Consider the following 21035-nt stretch of genomic DNA (forward strand, 5'->3'; position numbering starts at 1 on the left):
AAAAGAGAGGACAGAAAACGGTATGGAAATTGAAAAGACAATTATTTTGTTAGTTCCTCAATTTAATTATTCACGAGGTTGAATTTTTGTTTATACAACAAATTCAACAGTTGGGAACATGTGATTAGATGGATGATTCATATCATATGCGATACATCACTCCATCACTCGGTTGGTGGTCACTTTAAAACCATCTCACGCCTTTCCTGCAGAACCAAATAGATGCATCTTCTCTGCAATCACTGCTTTCATAGCTTCTTTTGCAGACGCCATAACGTGGACTAGATCTTTCTTAGAGTTGCTAAGGGAATCCATGTAAGCTTTTCGCACCTCTGTATTTACATTGAACTTTCTCACACCATGCTCTATGCATTCCTGTTCATGGACTCAAAACAGCTTATGCAGCCATTAAAGCATCAAAATACAAGACGATCTTCAACTTGTAAACAAAAACCTATGAACCCTAATTGTTTTTCAAGTCATTACATATAAACATTTTACCTTGATAAGTTCCTTAGGCAAACCAGAAGCTCCATGAAGCACTAGGAGCACTCCTTTCTTCGAACTCAAGGCATACAAATCCTATCATAAAGGAAATTGAACTCAGTACTAACATAGATAATGAGGATGTGTGTACGGGGAAGGCTTTGCATATTTGGTACCCATGTAACATGCATATTACATTCATCAATCAACATTTATACTTGACCTTAAGCAAATCAAGCCTCAGATTTGGCCCACTTGCAGGGTATTTTCCATGGACATTTCCAATACACACTGCCAAAGCGTCTATCCCGGTTTCATCAATGAACTCTTGAGCCTGAAATTCACAAGGCCTTCCCATGATTTTAGAAAAGTTTAAGAGTAAAGGAAAGCTGATTTCGTAATCTTGGAAGGAAAAAAATAACCTGCTTAACATCAGTCAGCCTTGCTTCATAGTCTTCAACAGTCAAATCATCTTCTGTCCCTGACAATCTCCCTAGTTCAGCTTCTACTAGCACACCTTTTGAGTGAGCGAAGAATGCTACAAACTTAGTGTACGAAACATTTTCGGTGAAGGAAAGATGTGAACCATCCACCATGACTGAATCAAATCCCTGGATAGGAAAATACAATTAATAACTCTCTATGATGATATACACAACATGAACACAGAGGGTAAAAAGTCAACTTACCAACTCAAGAGCTTCCACCAGATCTTGCTTTGAAGTTCCATGGTCAAAGTGTACAGTTATGGGAACCTGCCATAATATGTACATAATCTCAGTACCAGCTCTTAGGGACTGAAAGTAGGTTCGGTAATGACGGGGAAAGACATTATAGAAACGCGTGTTAAGAATGGGCCACTTACACTGGCTTGTTCAGCAGCAGATATACAACATGCGACCAACGGGATCCCTCCTTGCTTCAAGGCACCAGGATGGATCTAGATAATAAATGACAATTTATAAAATTATCTGAAATTCGATTGAAATTAAGATATATCATAGATACATCTTTGAGGCATTAAACTGAATCGTTATATTATTATAAATAAATAAATAATCAATGAGCATAAGAGAACCGTTTGTTCCTATCCTAGTTCATGAAATCAATAAGAGAAAATAATTTACGCTATGATGCATCCACATATAGGAAATATAAGAGCAGTGGAATAAGGATAGAGGAATTGGATGTTGCTCTGTTTCCATGAAGAGACGTTCAATTGAGCAATCATCTCTTGTAGCAACTGGATTGAGAAATTCTAATTACGTTCCATGTTTAGAAAAGATTAAGTTAATCTCCTGTCATTGGCTTCCTAAAAGTTACTCGAAATAGTCACACAATCTGTCTTGTAGGAACATTGGGCAATTAACAAAAATAACTAGATTCATCTCACGTTATAGTATTTCTAACCTGTAATATAGCTGGGCTTTGTTCTTCCTCTGCTGCAGCAACAACAGCCTCTACTCCTTCCAAATTATAAACATTGAATGCTCCTACAGCATATCCACCCTTTTCCGCATTCTTTACAGATATTACATTTGTTAGTATGCAAGGAAAAAATAGTTATGAAACTTGAAATTAATGATCCTTACCAGAAGAAGCTCTTTGGTTGATGAAAGTCTGACTGGACGAGCCCAGGATTTCACTAGCTCCGCCAATGCGCTATTGTCACCAACATTACCTGAGAATGGAGAATTTTAAGAAGTTCCAAGTCCAATATATAAGTTTTGTTGGTTTATCATTGTTCCCAAAAGCTTAAGTGTTAAAATGTGGCTGTGAGCCAACTATTTTTGTATTCTAACACTCCCTCTCACCCTCATGAGTTAGTGTCTCTCCACTGTTAGAGATCCCAACACGTGGAATTCAACATAAATTGCGAGCTTTGCGAAATCTGAATTCAAAATCTCCCGCTATGCCATGAATTTTTGTTGTTGTTGATTTACCATTGTTACCCAAGACTTAAGCTTTAGGATGTGGACAACTATTAATTTTTATTCAAATATACCCTTTTAGTAAATCTAGCACAAGAATATTTGAGAACACCAAAACTCACCAGGAAAAACAATATATGGAACTCCCAGATGCCTACTCTCAGGACCTAGCTGCCACAAGGGAACACCAGCCAGGGCTTGTCCCACTATTTTGGCACATTTTGCTTCAAGAGCTTTTGTAGCAAGGTCAGATGATGTGATTCCACCCTAAATGAAGTACAAATTCAGCATTAAAACTCATGAAACAATACCAGGTACAACAGAGAGGCTACTGATACAATTAAACTTTGTGACAGAAAGATGAGATTTAATCCCTCAATGATAACTTCCAGATATATATAATAAATATAATAATAATATTTTAAATAAAGGAAAATAGGGAATTGAACCTTTTTCATTTGAAAACGTAGAAGTACCTTGGCAAGTATGTAACGTGGTTTCGTAGATATGCGTCTAACTATTTCCACCAGTGCAGAGCTAACTTTGAAGTTGATTTCCAAACTCTCAGAGGGAGCTGCCCAATGGTCAATTCAAAATAGACAATAGCAGAGAAAGCTCTTTACGTGGTTCATGCAAATATGATACACTCATATAATTCTTTAAACAAAAAGAAAAGGTGACTAACTTTTGCCGGTAATGAGCTCCCTACTGGTCATTATTAGAGTGTCCTTCCGAGCTGTAAGAAAAATATCTGCCATCTCAGCTGCTCTACTGATTTCCTCCTCCCTCTCTTCTGTAGAACTCATGGCAACTTTAGCAACCGAAACCTAATTATGGCATATTCAGATCCCTAGTGTTACCAAAGTAAAGTTACATAGAAACTGACCTATTACAATTTTGTGTTTGGAATCAACAGTAACTTAACAATGAACAATTAAATGCACAAAAGAGAAATTATGTTTGGTCACCTCAATGCTTCTTAAAATCTGGTTGCATTGTAATTTAAGCTCTTCAACCTATGAATTAAGAGTGTGAGCCATAAGATAACAATAACATTGTGGAGAGGTAGTCACACAACAGATATCCGGATAACTGGTTCAACCTGTTTTGTTGTTTTTGGAACATATGACCCAACAACTATGAGACCACCATTCCTTTCCTTGTTTATTCCAAGATCCTTGGGAAAAATTGGAGCTTTGGGGATAATTCCAATCCTGGCAGAAACAAAGCTAGCAGCAGTTCGGCATAAGAAACGCTTGCCCCTTAGTTCCGCCTGCCACATCAAACAAAAACTCATAAAAGAAGCGCCCCACAGTTTGATCAAAATATACTGGAGGAAGTGTAAAAAATAATAAGGTCTAAGAACAGCAGGAAATTTGCCTTGATCATTCCAGCAGCAAAAACAGCCATGTCTCTGTCACTAGCTGCATTAACTATGCATGTCGATCCCTATTCCAAAATCATAGTCCAAGGTGGAGATATATAAGCATTTCATGTATTTTGCTTGCATGTTTTACTTAGCAGGTTTCTCCATACCTTTTGCAAACTGCAAAGACGCTCACAAACAGCATCTGGTCCACCTTTTCTTAGAAGTTGGATAGAAACAGATGTAACACTGCTGGCTGGTATGCGGCCGGCAGTTTTCTCCTCAACCCACTATCAAAGAAGTTCAAAGTTACAATTCAAGCTAATATCCACTGCAATATGTATTAAAACTACGTATTTGAAGCAGAGATATAAATATTAGACCTCTCGAAGATTCGAAGATTTGTAGCCAAAAGCAGCATCTTTAGCGAATCCTGTATCCGCTGCAGGGATAAGCCTAAAGACCCCATGAACCATGAGCAATGTTAATTCACCACCAAATCATTATTAAGTATTTGTGACACAAAAAAGGGATGAACATTACTGGTCAGAATCTGCAACATAGTGTATATCTCCAATAGTATAACGCCCTCCTTGAAGAAAAAAGGGGCAGATGATCCATGCATCCATCTCACCCAATACTGAAACAGCGGCATCAGCTTCCTAAACAGATAAGGTAGTCTCATCAAATAATGTGAGAAGAGTAGTGTTGAATGACTCTATAACGTAAATAATCAAATATAGTTAAAGTCACAGTCCTTGCCTCTGGGAAATGGCCACGCAAAGTCGAATCACCTCTCAAAACTACTGTATAATCAGCATTCTCAATTGATTTGGTTGCAGCATGTAGGTTTCTACAGATGTCTTTAATTAATGCCGTGGCCTGTAAAAACATCAATCTACATACTTAATATGACTGTCAAACAATTAAAGAACACCAACAACCAAAAAAAAAAAAAAAAAAAGCATTCCTTGGAGTGAGAAGGATGTTTTTATTGAGTTAACATGATTTATAGATGGATCCTTGATGTGCTTACACAAATGCCTTTACCTTATCAGAACTCAAGGACCTGGAGTTGGTCAAAATGAAAAAGCACTTAGGTTTTTTTCTGAACTGCTCCTTTAGTGATTCAACAGTCCTACAAAGAACAGTGACCAATTTATAACAACTCTGGCATATCTGGTCATTTTTTGAAAAAATTGTATATATGGTTTCTATTACTTAGCATAAGAATAATAGTGGAGGCAAATATTTGTCAGTATTTGCGCAAACTAAGTAGAAATTTTGCACGAAATACACATCATAATAACCTGCTATATGCCCCATATAGTATATGTGATCTATAATAAAATCTGTAGCTTAGCCCATTTGTTGTTTCCAAAAGGAAACCTATAACAGTGTTACACATAAGACAATTAAAGACACTCACCATTCAGTTAAGACCTCAATATCATGAACAGTTTGAGTTCCAGTTGGATCATCATCAAGAACAACCAAAGTCTTTGAACTTTCCAGATTTAGTCTCTGTATTTCACCAATGGGATCTACTGGCCACTCACCTGGGAGGGATTTCAAGATAAAGTCTTTCTTAAGAACCGGAAGTTTTCCTTCTACTTTAACACCCGTGAGTGTCTCATAAACCTACAGACATACAAAATATTTAGGTAAACCACTGACTGCCATCTCCAGTCCTTTTAGTATGGTGGTATCTTTCTGCAAGCTATAGCCCAGCCATTAAGAGTTTTCTTGCCTTGTATCCCATTATTTTTCATTTCAAACTATGTAGTAAAATCCAAATGAGCTATATGCCAAAAGGGTTCCAGTTAAAAAAAGCTAATAGCGGAAGGTTTATGTCTGGAATTATGTTTAGATACTTTTTCATGTACTAAACATACTAACTTCCTTCAACTGAAAGAAAAAGGCAATAAGAGTTGCCCATACCTTAACCACACCAGCATCATCTTGCCGACCCCAGCCTGCAGCAGAACCTGCTCGGTAGTTGCATCAAGTTTTAGTTTCCATATGCAAGCTAACAACTCAAGAAGGAACCCAAGGGCTAATGTTTGTCCCTTTTTTTTTTTTTCTTATTTTGATTCCCAGATCCCCCAATCCCCTTTGCGGATCAGATTCAAAACTGGGGGGCCCTGCCAAACAGTACAATCTTTGGGCGGTAGGAAACACTAGCAAGTAGCTAGGTAGGTAACTTTGGGGTACGTTTGTCATATTGAATGCAAAATAATTCTCCTCAGATATAACCGAATTGCAACACACATGTATTTCTGGTTTCTGTTACAGGTTTCAGTGTTATATTTATCACTTTCCACCACATGTTATGTGTAGACAATGATCTTTACTATCCTATCTCATTTAAGTTTTAGATTTTAAAATTTTTGAAAAGTTGACATTTGTGACATGTTATCAGGTAAACAAGAAATTTGCTTTTCCGCATGGTTATCCCCATTAACTCATGCAATATGTCTCCACAGTTTTAAAGAGAGGAGATTAAACAGAACCTGACAGGAAGAGTTGATGGGCAATGGTCGAAATATGAAGAGGAACTTTTCGGACTGAACATTCATGAGAAACAATTCCCTGTAGATGATAAGAATATGATTATAGTAACCTGATAATAACTTCTTGTTACAATTATAAGTTGTTTTTATTCAAAACACTACACGGGGTAGATGTCTGTCTGACCAGATCCTTCACAAAGATATCAAGTGCAGAATGCGGAGTATAATCATTGTCCAGCATGTGTGGAACACGATTTTCAAACATCCTGCCATATAAAACACGATTGACGGCCTTAGGTGTTTCCAATATAAAACAATAATTTGCCCATATTCTACAAACTTATGGTTTTTTTAGAATAGTAATAAACAAACAAAATTATCATGGTATCAAAATAGGAAATTTTAAGTTTGAATCTTTTTGGTTTCAACTTGCAGTCTTCCAATTATGTTCAATTACATGTGTTGGGTCCTCTCGTGGTAGAAAGAAGTTCATGTGTGTGGGGAAAGCAATTACTGGCTCACATCCTAACAGGAACATTTGACATCAACAAGAAGTTTACTCTCAAACTAGGAGGCTAGAAGCATCAAAGAGAAAAATCAAATGCAAACATGTGCATGTTAAATGAAACAAATCTAAGGTTTCAGAAATGAAGTACTGGAACAAGGAAGACAGTTACCAGGATGATCCCTCACTATTTGTGATGAAATCAAACAAAATCCTTGTATTAAGACCCAATCGAGCTCCAAATGCCATAGCCTCAGCTCCCGATGCTATATGAACTCCAGCAAGCAATTGATTTACCATCTTTACACCACTAGAGAACAAAATATAAGAGGAATAAAGTAATGGAATTTCACTTCCCCAGAAAAACTAGAACAATAACTTCATAGACCTCCAATCATATGAATAGACAATGAGACACAAGATACAACACACGTTGACTCAGAAGTACCTTCCAGCCCCACAGCCTCCTTTGATAACATAAAGCTTCTCACTTAATGCTGTTCAAAGCAAATAGCCAAGTAGCAGTCACAGAATTATTTATGACAACCCACAACCTGAATCCTGATGAACCCTATACTACATGCTTAGTACCTGAGAGGACTGAACCAGTACTCTTAAGAGCTTCATCTGAACCAGACGCCATAATCTGAGAAAGACACATAAGTCCAAAGATCAGTAAGCAATAACAAGATATTGGGATAAAACGAATGGTTATTTTTGCACACCGTAAGTGTCCCCATGGAGGCTCTCACAACCCCACCAGAAACAGGAGCATCCACCAACTTCAAATTCTTTCCTTCATCTATAACATTTGCAGAATGAAGACTATAATTTCATCACAAAGTAAAGCATAAACATGGTGTGACATGGAACGGAAAGACATACTTTGCAAGCGCTGATATAGTCGGCTAACAAATCCAGGAGAAACAGTGGATGAAAGGATAATAGAAGCACCAGATGGAAGTGCTATAAAACACAGGAATATGGGGTTAGTGCTAATAAAACATGGAGTAGATGTGCTGAGAAGAATTTGTTTACCTGAAATGGCACCAAAATCCCCATATAAAGCGCTCTCAGCTTGAGCTTCATTTGTGACCATTATTACCAGCACATCAACATCTAGGAGAGAAAATGCATCAGAATCAAATAGGTTATTGCACCAGAAACAGATTGTGTAGATAACAAATAGGTTATTTCTACTTCTAGAACTTTTAATATGCCTCCAATTACCTTTGCATACTTCTGCTGGAGAGCTTCCAATCAAGCCACCAGCACTGGCAAATCGAGTTAGTGTTGGTTTATATACCTGCATTCAAAAGAAGGCGGAAAATTAGATCAGTTCTAGTGGAATCTTAAACTAGTATCAATCTGCAACTTAATCAAGACGGTCAAACATAATAAATGGACATGAACACATGCAAGTTCCTGTACCAACCCAAGCATAAACACACACATGAGGTGAACATATGATATACTATTTAAAACAACCTATGCATGAAAGATGGCAAATGAATGATACAAGAGAGCCTCAACTAAATACCAGTTTCCTGTTCCAATCAAGGAATTTTCAGAATGAAATAAGAATTTGAAGTTTGAACTGAGGACTTACATCATAACCAAGAACAGAAAAGTTTGAATTTAAAAGGTGAGTTGCCATTCCAAATCCCATTGCTCCAAGACCTATGAAGCCAACTCGGTTGATGGTATATGATTTGGCAACAATGTGGCTGGCCAATTGCTCAGGGATGTAAGTCTCAGCATTTGCTGCATCTGAAATTCTCACTCCAAGTTTCTTTTCCCAAACCTGTACAAAAGTTGTACAGTATACACACATAAGAAAGAATAAGCTTATGTTAAATATGAACACATATTTCAAAACAATTTTGATGTAACATGCGAGGAAATCAAGCCACAAAAACCTCTTAATCAGATTTTTTTAGCTCAGTTATAAAACAACCTTAATCAACGCAGCATCTTCATCATCTGTGTTATAATGTGAAGACCCTGAAAAAGGCAATATATGAGAAAGTATTAAGCACAAAGCTGATCATTTCCAAACATAGAGCAATAACAAGTGACCCGATTGTGTTTAAAGATTCCGTACCAAGCAGAAGTTGTTGATGAGCAACTGCTAAAAGTGGGAGAGGAAAAGTAAGTGATTTGGCCAGATCCAATATAATCCTCTTGAATACAAAAAGTTCCATCAGTGTTAAGTAATGAAATACAAAATGAAAGGCACCAAGACAAAGACTAAAATGAAACTTTAATAATTCAAATTCCAAAATTAGCCTGATACAAAATTAAATATATAAACTTCTCTAGCACCAATAAAAGTTTTGAGATTGCTGCTCAGTCAGAATTGTTTTTATTTCTATTTCAAGCTTCCTATTCCTATTTCTATTTGTGTTTCCATTCTGTGTACATGATGATAATTCCTTCAATAAACAGCTTCTACATAGAATAATTACCGAGTAAGCTTGATTTAAATGTCATTGACCGCTGCTAAGCACAAGTAGACCATTGCTTTGGTATTCATGCTCAAACAATACCAAAGAGTTAAATTTCATTATGCATGAAAGCACAGACTTGTCCATATTTTTTTATGCATGCTATCAGACTTATGCATCATCATGAGGCAAATCATTTGACAGATGGTTGCAAGCTGATAGACTGTCATTATAAAATTTGATACAAGAAAGAAAGTTGTGATTGTTATGAAAGAATATGAGATGTTGCTTTAGAAAGAAAACAACCAACACCACTGATTGAATTCAATCCAAATATAAAGCAGAAAAGTGTACTTAAAATGGAACTGAGTGATACGAAGCTTGAAACACAAATGGTTGCAGTATATCTTACCAACTTTTGAACAAGAGTATTGAAATCATCTTTGGCAGCACCCCTTAACAACTGAGGAATATGGTTCTTAAAAATCCTGCAATCAGTAAAGACTTAAAATGGTGGCACAACATGAAGTGATAAAAAATACACTAAACATAATATGAGTATCTCACTAGTGGATGTCCAAAAATAGCTCCAGCAGCACAAATATCCTAGACTGTTTATGTTTTTTATGTACCGTATTTCCTACTGTTCTAGTAAGTTTTAAGACTTTATGTTTTAAAATTGTTCCAGCACATAGATCCTAGACTGTTTATGTTTTTGATGTATTGTATTTCCTACTGTTGTAGTAAGTTTTAAGACTTAAGTCCGATACAACGTTTTCTTCTTTTAATCTTTGAGGAAATATAGAAATAAGTTTTCTGCACAAGCACGCACCATGAGTTTCCCGCAGCATTAGATATGATATCATAGATTATCCATGGATGAATACCAGCTTTAGTGCCAAGAGAAATAGCCTCCAAAGAAGCAACAAGATGAATACCCTCAAGCAGTTCCTTAACCATCCTAATTTTTCTGCAGTAAGATGAAAATTAGAATATCATGATATAAATAATTGTTTTTATACAAACGATATTGGGGGAGGGGGAACAAATAAATATATACATTTGCACAACCAAGAAATGTCACATATTAGTTGAGTAATTATTTCCTTCAAAAAGCAACATGTACCTCCACTTTTATATGGAGAAAACATACATATATAAACTTGCATGTATACGCCTCAACAAAATGCAGTTTATTAGTAGTCCTAATTATGTAAAAAGGTCACAAGATGAAGAAGAATTCACACCTTCCAGCTCCAACATCGCCCTCAAAAACATAAAGCTTTTCACACATTGCTGTAAGCAAGAGAAAATTTGAGGGAGAGATGATAAAGGCATTAGAAAGAAAGGATTATTAAAGTATCTTCCAATATCAGTATTTTAGTTTATTTGAATCAATATTACCAGAGAGAACTGGTCGGGCCTTTAAAATGGCATCTGAACTTCCTGAGGAAGCAATCTATGGAGTTATAAAAACATCAGCACTCAACCCAAAATAGTTTAGATGATTGGGAGGGCAGAGGGAGGGGAGAACCTTTGCACCCACCACTACAAGCAAGAATGGGTTAATGATGAGCAAATAATCTTACCATGATTTTTCCATTTAAACCATCAGATACTCCTTTTGTGGCATACACATCTACAAGATAAGCTGTCTCACTATCATCTGCTTGAAAAATAAAAACGTTAGTGTTAACTCAAATCTCAAAAAAAAATGATACTGATCCAGAAGAAGATTATAAGTATTCCAAGATATATCCATTACTAAAAAGATGTATTCTTGGCAATAAATCAGGGAACAAATATTACAAGACAGAAACACATTTATAGACAACTCATCATCACATAGTGCCAACAATATTAGGGTTTAAATTGCCTGTGAAATATGTCTCCAGATTCTGAGTATATGATGGTAATATTGTTGAACGAAACATGACAACAGTATCCTTCTGCAATCCTACATTCCCACACAGATACGTAATCAGTATATGTTCAAAGTAACTATAAAGAAATATGGGATATGGGATATAATGTCAAAAAGCTTCGGAAGGACTTTTCCATGCACCCTCATTACCAAAAGTTACATCACTAACTTGATCTTCTTGAGATATTAACACAATCAAAGCTGCAACATCTGCAAGCCATTGAAGAAAAAAATAAGAAAGAAGAGATAGGGGGGAATATCAGTATGTTAGCCCTTTTTAAAGTAAGATTAGAGAGTCCATCCTAAGAAATGATCATATTGAACCAGAAACGGCACAATTTCAATGAATAGTAGAGGCAACAAAGGCCATATGGTTTAGCATTAATTAAAATGACTCCAAGAGTAAATTAAATTTACACAGAGCTTTAAATTTTGATCTGACTTTATCTCTCAATCGCCAAATGCCACTTTACAATCCAAAATAGATATGAGAATTTGACTCAGACCAACAAAAGAAAAATAAATGACAGTTTGATGATGTTTAAAGTTGTTGGTCTACTCAAATACATACACACACACACACACACAGATATATATATATATATATATTTCAACCAATTTACTGTATTTCAACTAATTAAAATCCCCTAATTACATTCATATGTATATCAACTCAATGAATGAGTAGGTGAACAATGAGGAGTGTCGATGAGTTTTTGAGAGAGAATGTACGTATGTATATATGTATGTATGCAGTTAATGCGATGACCAGACCAGCCACCCAAACAAACACATTTGGCTAAGGAATACAGAATAATACTATGATCAAGCAGGAGTCAGATGTTGCTCTACCTTTCCCTGCCTCCTTTGGGCTGCCACATCTAATCCCCCCTAGTTTTAGAAACTCATTTATCAAAGGCTCATACGTCTGCAGGTGAAACAATTGCATAAGTAACGTACTGAAATATGCAACACTTAATAAATCTCAGGAAAGGAAGCAAGAGTCTCTTGAGTAAGAATCTCAGATCACTTTTCCCATTTCCAATCAATCCAAATCCAACAAAACCGAAAAACATAATTCAAATCACAAATTGAGCAAAGAAAAGGAAACAAGGAAAGAAACCTCGAAAGCTTGGACTTTGTAGCCGCTGCGGATAAGAGAAGAAGCCAAGTCCAAGCTCAAGTCATCCAAGCCCACGAACCCAACAACGCCATGGAACCCCATTGCTGCCAGTGCCAGATCCCTTTTGCTCTGCTTTTTTGCGACGGACACTCACTCAACTGGTCAATTTAAGAGCTTGGTTGGTTTGGTCACTTACAAACGAAATGAAACGAAACGAAACGAAATATATACTACAGCAAAGAGACCTACTACTGCCTGTCCCTATCCTAAGGCATCCACGTTTCCACCGTGGCAAAGATTCCCGGCGCGCGCCAAATATCGTGCGGGGGCAAATATTTCTTTTCATTTTTTCTTCTTTTTAAATAATATTCAGTTTTATTTTATATTTAGTTTATACTGAATTTTAAAATAGCCGCTTGATTGATATGTTTGAATATTTTGGCAGTAGAAAGGGCAGAATTACCGTTTCGACCTTGGAGGAGCGTGGCGCGTAAACCCGCCAACGAAAGCGATATCCACGTGGAATTATGACACTTGTCATTTAGCACTCATAGCGATTACGAGACGTCGATTCAGAAACCCAATCCGTGCTAAAAGAGATTTTTTATTTTTTATTTTTAAATACAAAAGGGAAAGTTTTAGGTTCAATCATTATACACCACGTTGGCGATGCAATGCCTGATATATATAATGGAAGTTAATGGCTGCTTGATCCATATATATCAATTCATCATTCATCACTTCTTTGAGGGTAATTACTTGTTGCGACTGTGAGGCGATCTCCATCCCATTTGGGGCTAAATTTAAATTTTTTCTCACTAAAAAGTAACTATTTGGATTTTATCCAAACTTAAATAGTTTTTTCTCCCAACTCTCCAGACTCAAATTTTAAGTCCGTAACTTTATTAAATTATTTAAGAATGATTTAAGTCTAATTTTATTTTTATAGATAACTTTTCTTCATTTAATCTTTTTAAATAACTTCATAATTTAATTTTTTAAACAATTTGACCTAAAAAAATTGAAATTTCACAATATAATATTTTTGGTAGATTATTTGAGAAATGAGTGGGTATTTATAGAGTTTGGGGTGAGTTTTGGGGTTAGATCTGATTTAGATTAAGTTAAAATATTATTTTAATAATTGAATTTAAATTTCAGCTGTTGAATCTTTTTTTTAACCATTAAAATATCTTAGATTTAATATATATCGTTAATATTAGAATTAAAAAAAATAAACAAATAAACAAATAACATCACTACAAGCCAACACTTGGCAAGGCAACATATTCAATAACCAACACATGGGCTATTGGCGAGCCCCAGCGATGAAAGCTTGCACATGGGTTGCTGACACAGCAGGTGGGCTCCATTAATTTTTTTTTAGGTCCGGGCAATACTTGGACTGCTATTTGAGTCCAAGTTTGGGTTTTTTCAAATTTTAGGCTCTTCATTTTCTTGAGTTGAGAGAGGTTTTGGGATATTTTGGATTTAGCCTCATAGGTTGGAGATGGTATGATTACCAGCAAAAAACTTATATGATACATGAAAAAGTTATCCTATGTGTCATTGTGTTATTGATTGAGATAGCAAAAAGTGTTGTCATTGGCCCACAACTAACAACATCAATATTGTCCCCAACTTAACCATATGTTTAGCATATGTGAGTTTTATACAAAAGATTTCGATATTATTATGAATGAAACCATTTATTATATAAGACTTTTTATTTTTGTGATTTGTGTATTCTTTAATAATGACCACTCAAAGCTAGTATGTGGCTACGCCACCAGTGACTACATAGAATTTCGAAGAAAATGTGGAAAACTTTGATTAACTTGAAATAAAAACAAACTATGAAGCTTCCCAACAACTGCAGAAATAGAAAAGACTGCAATAATCTTTTATGAGTAAACATTTTCATACAAGAGTATTGTTTGGAATATAAGAAAAACAAAAGGAATGCATAAACAAACAACATGAAGAAAGCGCCGGAAAGCTTCATAGTTGCGTGAGGACAAATTTAGGAAATTTCGTTTCTCTAAAGAGGCATCAGTCGACTTTCTTTAATTTTTTTTAATTTTTTTAGGACATTTCCTATCGAGAGGCATTACGGACCTATGTAGAGACCAGTGCGGGCAGCCCACGCTTAAATGTTTTCTTCAATCATGTAGGCTACAATAAATAGAACATTTTAGCAATATTCTGCATGTTCAGCCCAATATTTTGCGTGAATAGCCCCCAGTTGTCTCACTATCAAGGCCCAAAATATCAGGCCAGTTTGTCTCCTATCCCACGTGTATTTTGTGTGATCATCATAATATAATAATATAGTTATAAAAATATATAATATTACTACATAAATAAATATTATAATATTATATATAATATTTATAACCACACTTTCACCATCAAAATGGGTATGTCACTGTGCGCGGCTATACTATTTAAAAATAAAAAATAAAATTCAAGTATGGAGTATAGGTGAAAAATATTGAGTAAAGCTGTAGGCCTCTACATTCATTCGTAGTTTGTAAAATACATAATGGGAAAACATACGAATAAAATATGTACGTGTTTTATTTGGCAAAAACATACGAATAAAATATGCATGTGTTCTATTCGGCAAAATTTTGGAAAATTACAACTTAAATGTTCGGCCACTATTTTTTTTTTTTAAATGAAAACACTGGGTATAGCCGCACGGCTGTACTATTTATATATATTAAAAAAAGAACCGCCTAGTGCCTAGGTGCCATGTATCAAAATATGTATAGCCGGTCGGCTATACTATTTATGAAGAAACATTATTAAAACCGAATATAGCCGCACGGCTGTACTATTTATATATATATTAAAAAAAGAACCGCCTAGTGCCTAGGTGCCATGTATCAAAATATGTATAGCCGGTCGGCTATACTATTTATGGAGAAACATTATTAAAACCGAGTATAGCCGAGTGGCTATACTATTTATGAAGCAAGATTATTAAAACCGAGTATAGCCGCACGGCTATACTATTTTTAAAAATATATAAAAACCAGGTCTGTCCGGGCGGCTATACTATTTATATATATTAAACGAAGGACCCGGAGAGCGCCTAGGCGCCAAGTGTCAAAATACGTAAAGCCGGGCGGCTATACTCTTTTTAAAAACAAATTAGGGAAAAAGCGAGTATAGCCGCTCGGCTATACCATTTTTATTATAAAAAAAGGGAAAATTGAGCTCTTTATTAAAAAAAATAAAAATAAAAAACCCAATAAAGCTGCTTGGCTATACTATTTTTTTTTAAATTTCAAAAATCAAGTATAGCCGATCGGCTATACTATTTAAAAAAAAAAAGAGGACCCGCCCAACGATGAGGTGTCTACGTGTCAAAATCAATATAACCGCGCGGCGATACTAATTTTTAGAAACATTAATAAAATTGAGTATAGCAAGGTATAGCCGTGCAGCTATACTATATATATATAACCGGGTATAACCTCTCAGCTATACTTTTTTTTAAAAAAAAAAAGAAGGAAAAACGAGTATAATCGCGAGGAGATGGGTGATAATATATTAAACTCACGCACACTATATGGATTTTAAGACTTGAACCTAGGACCTTTCTTAGGAAATCACTTATTTCAAATTACTACACTAGTGGGTCATTTGCCTAATGATTTGAAAGAATCTTACAATTTCTTTTCAAGTATTAATATTATTGTATTTTTGTTTTCTAGTTAGTAAGCTTTGTGTATAATATAGGTGTTATGTATTTTTATCTTAAAACAATATTTAGGGCCGTGTTTATCACGTTAAACCTCATTGATCACGTTAAATTTACTACGACAATGATAATATTTGACAATTGGGATGCTCTTCAGATTTGGAGCATAATAATATTCCTCCCAACTTGTTCGAAATTGCTTTTGTAAACATTTTTAATTGTCATTCTTAAAAACAGAAAACAATTAAACCAAAGAAGAAGAAAAATGTGAAAACACATGACAAGGCCGATATGGGCCTTTTTTGGGCCAAAAACTTGGGCCTTTTGGAAGCATCATTGGGTTTTCTGAATACTTGTAAGAAAATTGGGTTTTAGCCCGCCGTCACCGTGTGAGTAAGAGAAAACTTCTCCTCCTCCTCCACAGTCCGTCTGGAGAGCTTGCATACTTATGACCTGCCAAGTACAAATTTAGTGGAAAAGGAAAAAAAAGGGAAGAGAAAAGACTGCAAAGTACAAAAACGCTCACACAGAGAACGAACGTTACGTTTCTCAGTGGCTCAGGCCACTCCCCCAAATCCAAAAACCCAGCAATTCTGTTTTCCTACACATTTCTCTCGTTTTGCCCAAACCATCGGCGTCGTTTGCCTCCTAAGCTAGTGGAGCTTTATTCTCTTCAGGTATGGGCTCAATTTTGATATGCTCATTTCATTTGCATTTTATTTAATGACGGTTATGATTTCGGTCATTGAACTTGAACTGCAAACTTTGAGTTTGAATTTGCTTTCGGTTAATTTCATTCCATTTGTAATTCGAGAGTTAAAGAATTCTTCTATTCCTACTCATGTCCATTTGAATTTGATGCTTTAGCTGTGGAGGTTTGTCTGCATGTATGGGTATATAATAAAATGGAAGAAGAATACTCAATTAGACTTAACAAAATAAATTAAGAAAACAAAAACAAAGTTATGGACTTGGCTAACAGAAATATGACTCACCCCCTTATTTGGGGTTTCTGTATCTGCAAGTTTGATAAAATTTTCGGGCAACTTTTGCAGTTTGCTGCATGTATTTTTTGTTATTGTGGTTATTAGTTTAGAACTTTTTATTATGTCATTTTTGTGAAATTTGTCTAGTTGGTGTGGTCTTGGTTTGGCTATTACTTATACTTTAGCCTCCCCTCTTTCTTGGAGGCTGATCTTCTCGGGCTGTGGATGCTCAAGTAGTAACTTGAATGAAATATACTTTTCGTGTAGTATCATCTCTTAGCAGCTTATTCTCTGTGCGTGGATGCATGTGTGTGCTATTATGTAGGCACTTGCATATGCATTTAAGTATGTATCTGGTGGATGCCCCCATGTGTGTGGGCATATATGTATGAATGCTATTATTGCTGAACAAGCTAAATGGTAGTGTGGTTTTACCTTCTGATTGTCAATTTTTACTTAGACGTGAGGGATCTAATTACCTAAGGTGGAGCTTTACGATCATTACGAATGTAACAAAGAAAATGACCTTAAAAGTAGGGCAAGTGTTTAAAAATATTGATGCAAGTGATTCCCCATTTGTTAAAATGAAGGTTTACTTAGTTTTCCTGCTGGATTGATAGATTTTCCAATTTTAAGGTGATTCACCAAAAGTATCAATACTGCAGAATGCTTATGAGGAAACAGGTTTCCTTTGAATTACGGGGTTTGGCAGACACTCTTTCTTGTTCATATATGAATTTTTCATTTAGAAATCATGTATTTCTTTTCATATAATGTTTTTGGGTAAGGGTTGTTATCAACCAATAATTTCCCATTGTTGTATTCTCTTCCAAATATAGAATTGGTTCCTTTGGCTCTGTCATTTATGTAAATTTGAATCCACTATATGCTTGCTGATATTCAATGCATATATTGCTCTGTGAAGGTTAGTTTTGTAATGGAGAGCACTGATGATGAGAAGGATGCAGTCTCCGGGAATTATATACCAAAGGAACTCACTCATGCTTTAGCATCTACTGGTGCGAAGTTTATCGATGAAGTCCTTAGCGGTCAAAATGAACGTTGTCTAGAAAATTTTCGCATGGATAAGCATGTCTTCTACAAGTTGTGTGATATTTTGCAAGGAAAGGGCTTATTGCGCCACACAAATCGAATCAAGATTGAAGAGCAATTAGCCATGTTCATGTTCATAATTGGTCATAATCTACGGACTCGAGCTGTTCAAGAGTTATTCCGTTATTCAGGAGAAACCATCAGTCGTCATTTCAACAATGTGTTGAACGCAATAAGGGCAATTTCATTAGATTTCTTCCAGCCTCCAGGATCTGATGTTCCTCCCGAAATTTCAGAAGATCCTAGATTCTATCCATATTTTAAGGTAATCTCATGGTGACCAAGTCTGATTTGTATCTCCTTTCTATGTGATTCTCAATTTCTAAATTCTTATCCTATAGGATTGTGTGGGAGCGGTTGATGGTATACACATCCCAGTGATGGTAGGCGTAGATGAGCAAGGACCTTTCCGCAACAAGAATGGCTTACTTTCACAAAATGTTCTGGCTGCTTGCTCATTTGATCTCAAGTTCCATTATGTCTTGGCGGGTTGGGAAGGCTCTGCATCAGATTTGCAAGTTTTAAATTCTGCACTCACAAGACGAAACAAATTGCAGACCCCAGAAGGTATTGATTCTTTTGTGCGTACCATTCCGTTAACATAAGCAGCATACTGGTGCGAGTGTGATGTCAATTTGGACATACTGTGCTTGCCTAACAAAAAATGGCAATTCATGTCATTCACTAAATATCTTGAATGTGTGATTTTCTTTTGGAAAAAGTTGTTTCACACTATGAAATTGCAATCAAGCCACAATATGAACTCTCTTAACACATTTATAACATTTTGGTGGACATCTTTGCCCAATATTCCTTTCAAATATGATTTTTCCAAAGAGCACGAGAAGCAATTCACAATATACTTTCTGAAACACAGAGAGCAGCTCTCTCTTGGCTAGCTCACATGATAATGGGGGTGGATATAGTTGCAGACTATATCGCTTTCCAGATTATAATTTACTTGTTACACGAGTTCTAGAAGTAAATGCTGGATCCCACGTATGCAACACATGTGGGTCAACTTGTTTCAAAAAATGGAAACAATCTTATTCTTTCAAATTAACTAACTACTGTGGAATCTTACTAGCAGTGTTGGGTACAAAATTTGTAACTATGCAGGGAGATACTACCTGGTGGACAACAAGTATGCAAATATGCCTGGCTTCATTGCTCCATATCCTGGTGTACCTTATCACTCGAAGGAGTTTCCTAGTGGTTTTCACCCTCAAGATGCGAAAGAGCTATTTAATCAACGACACTCGATGTTACGAAATGCATCTGATCGCATTTTTGGGGCTTTAAAGGCACGCTTCCCTATCCTGATGGCAGCTCCTCCATACCCCTTACAAACACAAGTCAAGTTGGTTGTGGCAGCATGTGCCCTACACAATTACATGCGTAGGGAGAAACCAGATGACTGGATTTTTAAAATGTATGAGAAGGACACCATACTGCAAATGGAGGAATCATTGCCCCCGCTAGAGGTGGAACCAATGATGCATTTTGAGGCCTCTGCTATGGACATTGCTTTTGGGACAGAAGAACTGGAGTTTACTTCGCAGTTGCGGGACTCAATTGCGACTGAAATGTGGGATGACTATATCCATGATTTATCTCCCATGTAGATCAATTGACTGTGGTCATAGTTTGAAGCTAGGGTTGGCATTTTTTCCTGGTTCAACAACCTGACCAAAGATTTTGGTTTTGTTGGTGTACATTGGAGGTTTTGTTTATAGAAAAAGAAATATACTGGTAGATAACATATCTTCTTTTTTTCCTCACAAAAAGCAACCATTTGGAGGGGTTGCTGTTGCTGTATTTTCCACCTTACTCCTAACAGCTGAACAACAAAAGAATGATGGCGGCAACTTTGAAGATAGCTTGCCTTGCATGTGTGGTAGGGAATACATTGTGACAGAGAAACAATTATTAAATTGGTCGATCTACAGTAGTTAATTGAATTGATTAATGTGGCATTTCCAGGTTCCGTACATATATTCCATGACTAGAAGGATCCATGGAAAGAAAGCATAATGCTGCAGTGCAGGTGGCTATTGTCAGGGAACAAATTATGACCATCATTGATCAGATCATGCACGCCTGTGAGGGGCCAGAGCCAGCGAGTTCATCACTGGTCGAGGCATATTGTGTTCTTCTCCTCCTCCTTTTCTTATTCTGGTTATTTGTATGCATCCATATTACACCATTAAGGCTTATACTCTGTTTAACATGATGAAATATAAGAGAATCTAACACGCGCGCACACACACTTATTCACAAGGACCTTTCATTAATATTGATGAGTGGCATAATTAGTCTTTAATTAAAGGTTGATTACAACACTATCTTGATTCTCCCATCCCATGATCGTTTGTAGCAAGGCAACAGCATTAGAGAATGATAATCTGTTAGGACTTTTCATGTGATGCCAATGAGTGCCACTTGTGCATGGAACTTTTTCACATGAATTGTTTGGCCTCAACTCAATATGGAGGACAGGAAGAGTCACAGTTCAATTATTAAATACCATTATCATCATCACACAATTTTTCTTTGGCTTGAAACGAAACCATTTCACCACCACGCAATCACAATTCACAAAAGCTCTTTAATTGATTTTTTCCTTTGAGACTAAAGTAGTAATAAAACACCATATGGTCCCATATTCATGAGGAGAACCATGACTCTTGTGGTCACCCATGTCGGCAGCTTTTCCAATTTGGGACAAAACCTGCCTGCAATGGGGCTTTCAAAGTCTTTCTCCTAGATAAATTACGTCCCAGAGGAGAAAGTCGAACACAAGACCTCAATTGATCGCAGTGATTAATACTTTTAATCGCTTGAACTATATACTCATTGTCAACTCGTTCATGAGTCTTTAAAAGCAAAGAATTACAATAATCAAAATATCATAGGATGAAATGAGCAC

The 21035-nt window shown here is 36.1% G+C and overlaps 2 protein-coding genes across 4 annotated transcripts; one reads left to right on the plus strand and one right to left on the minus strand.

Annotated features, from left to right (window-relative positions):
• Window positions 9–12490, minus strand: LOC18776193. Its single transcript, XM_020563411.1, has 42 exons — window positions 12296–12490; window positions 12025–12100; window positions 11323–11382; window positions 11125–11205; window positions 10838–10914; window positions 10653–10707; window positions 10496–10544; window positions 10081–10218; window positions 9661–9736; window positions 8906–8984; window positions 8759–8805; window positions 8411–8605; window positions 8032–8107; window positions 7840–7920; window positions 7687–7767; window positions 7527–7603; window positions 7393–7447; window positions 7250–7298; window positions 6974–7111; window positions 6481–6562; window positions 6297–6375; window positions 5725–5771; window positions 5213–5424; window positions 4834–4921; window positions 4546–4665; window positions 4327–4445; window positions 4167–4239; window positions 3954–4073; window positions 3798–3866; window positions 3520–3690; window positions 3386–3433; window positions 3103–3244; window positions 2894–2991; window positions 2540–2684; window positions 2079–2167; window positions 1897–2007; window positions 1352–1426; window positions 1176–1241; window positions 909–1097; window positions 710–820; window positions 502–582; window positions 9–375 (listed from the first exon to the last, which is right to left on the minus strand). Exons 1-42 carry the CDS (start codon window positions 12395–12397, stop codon window positions 196–198), a joined length of 4107 nt encoding a protein of 1368 aa, XP_020419000.1. The 5' UTR covers window positions 12398–12490; the 3' UTR covers window positions 9–195.
• On the plus strand, window positions 16406–20340 carry LOC18777246. 3 transcript variants are annotated; one of them, XR_002271886.1, is made up of 5 exons: window positions 16408–16684; window positions 17919–18371; window positions 18448–18673; window positions 19226–20003; window positions 20090–20340. XR_002271886.1 is itself a non-coding variant. In XM_020564848.1 (4 exons), the coding sequence occupies exons 2-4, from the start codon at window positions 17931–17933 to the stop codon at window positions 19729–19731; spliced, it is 1173 nt and encodes a 390-aa protein (XP_020420437.1). In that variant the 5' UTR covers window positions 16406–16684; window positions 17924–17930; the 3' UTR covers window positions 19732–20340. The 3 variants fall into 3 exon arrangements, 2 of the variants coding, with proteins under 2 accessions (XP_020420437.1, XP_007209227.1); XM_020564848.1 differs by having other exon boundaries at window positions 16406–16684; window positions 17924–18371; window positions 19226–20340; XM_007209165.2 differs by having other exon boundaries at window positions 19226–20340.

This window comes from Prunus persica, chromosome G5 (genome assembly GCF_000346465.2).
Source record: "Prunus persica cultivar Lovell chromosome G5, Prunus_persica_NCBIv2, whole genome shotgun sequence".
Lineage (NCBI taxonomy): Eukaryota > Viridiplantae > Streptophyta > Magnoliopsida > Rosales > Rosaceae > Prunus > Prunus persica.